We start from the raw sequence: 6,388 nt of genomic DNA, 5'->3' as shown, positions 1-6,388 counted from the left end.
TTGCTTAAAACTCCCAGGTTTCAGTACAAAACACAACTTCTGATCATGATCCACAAGGCCTTCCATGAGTGCCTAGTAACCCTCTAGTCCAATCACCATTCCTTCCCCCTTGTACTTCTCATCCTGGCTATAGAACCCTTTGCTGCTCCCCAAATGTATCATGCTCTTGTGTCTTTGGTTTCCATAGCTGACTCTTTTCCTGCCTTTACTGTCCCTCCTTCCTTGAGGATTCAATTTGGCCATCCTATTACTTGAGAAACCTTCCCTAACTTCCCCAAAACCATGTAGATGTTTCTCTCGGGTGCCCTATAACACCTCATGCATCCATGTATTGTAGCACTTGTACGTATACTGTACCATAATTACTTATGTATGTATCTGTCTTTCTTCTAAATTTGGGCTCCTTGTGGCCGGAATTGCAAATCATTCTTTCATATCCCTCATGCAGAACCCAGTGATGGCTAAACTGAATGGATGAATAAAAGAGAAACTGAATGAATGATTGCATAAGTTAATGAATGAAGGGAGGATGATGACTGGTTGGCACAATGGTCCAGCTCTTCCAAAGGAGAGTATGCCTAGTGCATTGATATTGAAATAACATAGCAGAAGCAAGGTAGGTTTTTCATTCAGCAAGGATGTCAGGCCTTGGTGTTTAGAAACCTAGGGTTTGTTTTTAACCCCACCTAAGCAGTAGCATTGATAAAATGATTTAAGAAAGCATTTTTGTTCTTTGCGTTTGCTTACAATGTCTTTGCAAAAGATCTCTTGTCCTTCCTCTTTACTCTTGGGGTCTCAAAGGTGTCTTTCTTTTAGAAGCTGTTAAAATCACCAAAGGCAAGGACTCTGGGGCACTGCTGAATGCTTGAGGTAGGAGTGAGTGGAAGAAAGGAGGGAGGAGAAGCAGAGAGGCTAAGTCAAGTGCTCTCTGGGGATAGACAGAACCAGTGTTCTAGGGCAGGGCTGCTCACAGAACAGGTTGGAGGACAGCATTGTAGGCTGTGCCTATATGGCTCTTGAGAAAGGTCTGTCTGGATGGGATGAAGAGGAAGAAAAGCAGCCCTACATTAGGTGGCAAGCTGTGTGTGATTTTTAGCAAGTCACAGGCTTTCTGATTCTAATTCCCTTTCTTTTTCTTCACCTATGGGGGGGCAGTAGAAGAGATGAATCCCTGCTTCCAGGGATTTCTGATGGTTTGAAATGAGATCATTGTTGTAAAGTGCAGTAATTTAAAATGCAGCCCAGATATCCCCTCTCCCACAGAGCTCATCACTGTTTCTCTCTGCTTAACCCTTGATGTCTATTGTTGAGTTTGTCACTGCATGGCAACGAGTTGGCTTGCATGCTTGCCCACTAGAGAATGAGATCTGTGAGGGTGGGTGAGTAGGACTTATTCATGTGGGCATCCCCTGTGTCCAGCTGAGGGCCTGGTGCAGAGGACTAGAAGATGGTGAAATTATAAGTTCCTTTCTTCCCTTATTCACGATGCTCAGAAACACAGATCGTTCAGCTTGGAGGTGATGATGCTTATTCCAAGAGGACCTGAAGCTTCGAAGATTCCAAATTTAGCAAATCAGTAAACAAACAGCTTCTTTATGGGGATATCAACAACTTCCAGATCAACAAAGCTTGGCTAATAAGATGTTTCTGTGAAGACTGGCCCAAACAGCAATGAGGAAAAGATGCAGGGGCTCAAAACAGCATGTGCCAGGGAGCGGGTATAAAAGTGAGGGCCTTGGAGAGCTGTCTCCATCAGGCAGCAAACTCTCAGCACTCACCAGGGAGCAGAGGCACCTCCACCATGCCTGGAAACTGCTGTTCTAGGAAATGCCCCTCTGTGCCAGCTGTCTCCCTCTGCTCCACTGAGGTGAGCTGTGGAGGGCCTGTTTGCCTGCCCAGTTCTTGCCAGAGCCGGACTTGGCAACTGGTGACTCAAGATAGCTGCAGATCATCCAGCTGTGGCCTGCAGCGCTGTGAGCCCTCCTGTCCTGTAAGCAGCTGTGCCCAGCCTGTGTGCTGCGAGGCCACCATCTGCGAGCCCACCTGTCCCGTGAGCAGCTGTGCCCAGCCTGTGTGCTGCGAGGCCACCATCTGCGAGCCCACCTGTCCCGTGAGCAGCTGTGCCCAGCCTGTGTGCTGCGAGGCCACCATCTGCGAGCCCACCTGTCCCGTGAGCAGCTGTGCCCAGCCTGTGTGCTGCGAGGCCACCATCTGCGAGCCCACCTATCCCGTGAGCAGCTGTGCCCAGCCTGTGTGCTGCGAGGCCACCATCTGCGAGCCCACCTGTCCTGTGAGCAGCTGTGTCCAGCCTGTGTGCTGCGAGGCCACCATCTGCGAGCCCACCTGTCCCGTGAGCAGCTGTGCCCAGCCTGTGTGCTGCGAGGCCACCATCTGCGAGCCCACCTGTCCCGTGAGCAGCTGTGTCCAGCCTGTGTGCTGCGAGGCCACCATCTGTGAGCCCACCTGTCAGGTGAACAGCTGTGCCCAGCCTGTGTGCTGCGAGGCCCCTTCCTACCAACCAGTCCTCTGTGTGCCCACTACTTGCCAGAGCATCCTCCGCAGACCCAGCTGCTGCCAGCCAGTCATCTGCGAGCACACCTACTGTCCGACTGTCTGCACCAGGCCAAGTTCCTGCCAACCAGTGATCTGTGAGCCTGCTTGCTGTCAGCCAGTGTGCCCCACGCCTAGCTGCTGTTCATCTGTCCGCTCTGTGGCCAATGGCCGCCAGTCTGTCTGCTATGAGCCACCTTGTGAGCCACATTGTGAGCCACCTTGCTCAGAGCCCATATGCCAGCCAACCACCCGTGTGTCTCTGGTCAGTGAGTCTGTCTGCGTCCGCCCGGTCTGCTGTGTTCCAAGCCCTTGTGAACCACCTTGTGTCTCTAGCACGAGCCAAGAGCCCTCTTACTGCATCTCTAGCCTCTGCCAACCCATCTGCTCCAAGCCCAGCCTCTGCTCACCTAGTGTCTGTGTGCCCCGGCCATGTCAACCCATCGGCTATGTCGTCAAGCGCTGCCAGTCTGTCTGCTGTGAGCCCGTTTCCTGCCCGTCTACCTCCTGCCGACCTCTCTGCTGCCGCCCAGGGTCTTCTGCATCTGTCATCTGCCGGCCAATTTGCTCTCGAACTTTCTACATACCCAGCTCCTGCAAACAACCGTGCACTCCTTCAGTTTCCTACCGCCCAATTTGCCGCCCTCTCTTCTCTGGACCCACCACCTACAGGCAGCCGTATGTGACGTCCATCTCCTACCGCCCAGGCTGCTTTCGCCCCTGTTACTCCATCTTGCGCCGCCCGGCCTGCATCACTTCTGTCTCTTACCGTCCCATCTGCACCCACCTGTCTTGTACTGACACCTGCAAACGTGATTGCAAAAAGTCTACTTCCAGCCAACCGGATTGTGCTGACTCAACACCCTGCAAGACAGAGGTCTCAGAGGCCAATCCTTCCCAGCCCACTGAGGACAAGCCCATCAACCCAACCACCTGTGAGGCCGCAACCAGCCAGCCTGCTGCCACCAAGCCTGCTAACTGCTGAAATGGCCTCTGCCCACAAATCCCTGTAGTGCATGCCTCTGGCTACAGAGAAAATATGACTGCCCTCCCCAAAGCTCATTCTGACGTAGAATCTTTTTCTTTCTGCATTATCACTCACCATCTGCTTATGCTTCAAAGAACTCACAAGAAATGTCAGTCTCCTAAGGGTCCAAATGAAGTCCTCCTGGGCACAAGAGGGGGACACCCAGGTTCCTGTCTGCTGCTGCCCATAGGCTGAAAAAGGCTGCTGCGCTACATCATCTCAAGTCTCTCTCCTGGCATCAGATTTTTCTGTCTTCATGCGTGTGCTCCCTCGCTATGTGTGCCCCTCTTCCTTGGGGACCTCTTCCATGAGATCAAGCTATTTACCTGTCCAATAAACATGATTAAGTTGAAGTGACGCACTGTTCTCACGGCTCTCTTGTTCGTGCCATATTCTCATCAGCTGACCTGTTCCATCTTTGAGAGCAGCTTCATTCATCCATTCATCCACCCAACGAACTTTATTAGATAGCTGTTAGGTGCCAGGGACCGTGTCAGATTCTAGGAACGAGAAGACGAAAGTTTTAGGCCCATACTTAGGAGGCTTACTCTCTGATGGGGAGACAGGCAGAGAGATGACCACTATGTTCCACTCATGTGGTGCTAAGTCCTGGGGCAGAGGGCATTTGGAACTCAGCAGGGCATGGGGAGAAACAGGGAAGAATTCTTGGGGGATGTGATACTGAAGCTGCGTCTTTCAGTACAAGTAGGAATTAACTGGTTGGAAACCAGGAAGGAAGAGCTTTCCAGGCAGAGGAAACATGTGCAAATGAATGGGGCTTGTGAGCAAACTGTTCATTAGGCAAATCTTGGGCAGAGGTGTGCTTAGAGGAGTGGTGAGCTCTGAGGTCAGATAAGTAGACAGTGACCTGCCTTTGTCAGGCCTTGTGTGCTAGACAGAGGGGCCTGGTGCAGGGCTGACATGAAGGCATTGAGGGACTATATGCAGGGCAGTGGTTTTGGGATGTCCCTCTTGCCTTGGTGTGGCGAGCTTAATAGAGGAACATGGACTTGGATATAGGGAGACTGAGGAGGCAGCCAATGGCTTTGGGGTCCACAGTGGAATGAAACCAAGTAGGGGGTCATATTTACAATAAGGAATGTAACCTGGATTTATTGTACAAGAGATTTATGTTCCCTTATTCCCTAGAAGACACACTCTTTGTAAACTCCATCCATACCCTCTTACAAGCCTCAAGGACAGAGTCTCTTCAAAGTAGTCACCCCTTGCATTTACTGCACAGACTGAAGGGCTACCCCTTGTCCTCAAGGTGCAGCTTAGGCTATCCTAACCACAAGAGGGGGTAGCCCAGGGATTTTCAATTTTGGCACCACTGACATTCTGGGCTGGATAATTATTTGTTGTGGGGACTGTTCTTTGCGTTGTAGGATATTAAGCAATATCCCTGGCTTCTACCAACTAGAGGCCCCCTGAGGGTGATGGCCTGAAATGTCTCCAGACATTGGCAAACATCTCCCCTGGGGAGGAGAGGCAAAAATCACCCTGTTTGAGAACCATTGGGTTAGACAATGGCAGAGGGAGAAAGTCAAAAGTGAAACTTATCCTACACATTGGTGTTGGAGTTACTTTCTCATTTGGCCATTGGGATTTATTTCCATTTCCTTCCAGAGTCAAGAGATGAGTTGGCAAGGGTTTTAAATCTCTGATTCCAGCACAGACTCAGTATTTCTTGTAAATCACGGCAATTCTGTGAAATAAGATTTCTTTTTCCCTATTTTATAGATGAAGAATTTGAAGGATAAATGATCCAAATGCCCATCAACAGAGATGAGAAAATTGTAGTATATTCATTCACACAATAGTTATTACACTGTAGTGAAGACACCTGGACAATGGCTACATGAAACAAAATGGGTGAACCTTACTACTGTGATATTGATTGATATGAACAAGCCCCAGAGATCACATACATATTTAAAGGTCAAAACCAACACACACATACATACATATACATATGTATGAGTAGACATGTGTATACATATATACAAATATATATATATTCTATATCTGTATCTATCTATTCACAGGGGAATGACAAACACAAAATTCAGCATAATCACAGCCAGTAACACACCAAACCCCAGTACTGTCCAAGTTTGTGTTTTCATGCACCAACATGAAATCACAACAGCTTAATGTGATCACAACTCCTGGTGGTACACCAGATGTCCTTACCATCTTGCACCATGGCAAAATGAAAGTTCTTTCTACTGGGAGGGTTGTTTTTCAGTTTTATTTAGGGATAATTGACAAAATTGTGAGACATTGAAAGCATAGATTGTGATGATTTGATGTATATAATATTGTGAAAAGATTCTTCCCACCTAATTCATCTGCATATCCACCACCTCACATATTTATCTTTTTTGTGTGTGATAACATTCAAGTTCTTTTAGCAAATTTCCATTATATAATACAACGTTATCAACTATAGTCACCACGCTAAACATTAGATCCTCAGTCCTTATTCATCTTAGAGCTGAAAGTTTGTACCCTTTTTACCAGCCTATTGAGTGTTTTCTTTAAGAGGAATAGAGGCAAGTGCAAAATCAGAGAAAAGTGGATGTAAAAATGGATTGCTCTGAAACAATGAAAGTGGTATGTATGGGTATAAGATATAGGCATCTTTGTCAGATGGAAATTTGCATGGTTTCTCAAATAAGTTCATGTTCCCATTTTGACTGACCTATTTGGTGACACCAACAGTACTTCCTCCTGGGAGATGAGAGATTTGGGATGTAGATGTTTAGGAATAAAACACAGTGCAGGGTTTGCAAGATGCTAAAATGA

The 6,388-nt window shown here is 48.1% G+C and overlaps 1 protein-coding gene across 1 annotated transcript; it reads left to right on the top strand.

The window, feature by feature from the left end:
- Positions 1-1,766: 1,766 nt before the first annotated feature.
- Positions 1,767-3,923, top strand: LOC105094046 (keratin-associated protein 16-1). The gene has a single exon (XM_010985997.3). It carries the CDS (start codon positions 1,802-1,804, stop codon positions 3,533-3,535), a length of 1,734 nt encoding a protein of 577 aa, XP_010984299.3. The 5' UTR covers positions 1,767-1,801; the 3' UTR covers positions 3,536-3,923.
- The last annotated feature ends 2,465 nt before the right edge of the window (positions 3,924-6,388 follow it).

Source organism: Camelus dromedarius, chromosome 16, assembly GCF_036321535.1.
Source record: "Camelus dromedarius isolate mCamDro1 chromosome 16, mCamDro1.pat, whole genome shotgun sequence".
In the NCBI taxonomy this organism is placed as follows: Eukaryota; Metazoa; Chordata; class Mammalia; order Artiodactyla; family Camelidae; genus Camelus; species Camelus dromedarius.
Note: the sequence above shows the minus strand (reverse complement) of the source record. Positions and strands in the feature narration are given on the sequence as shown.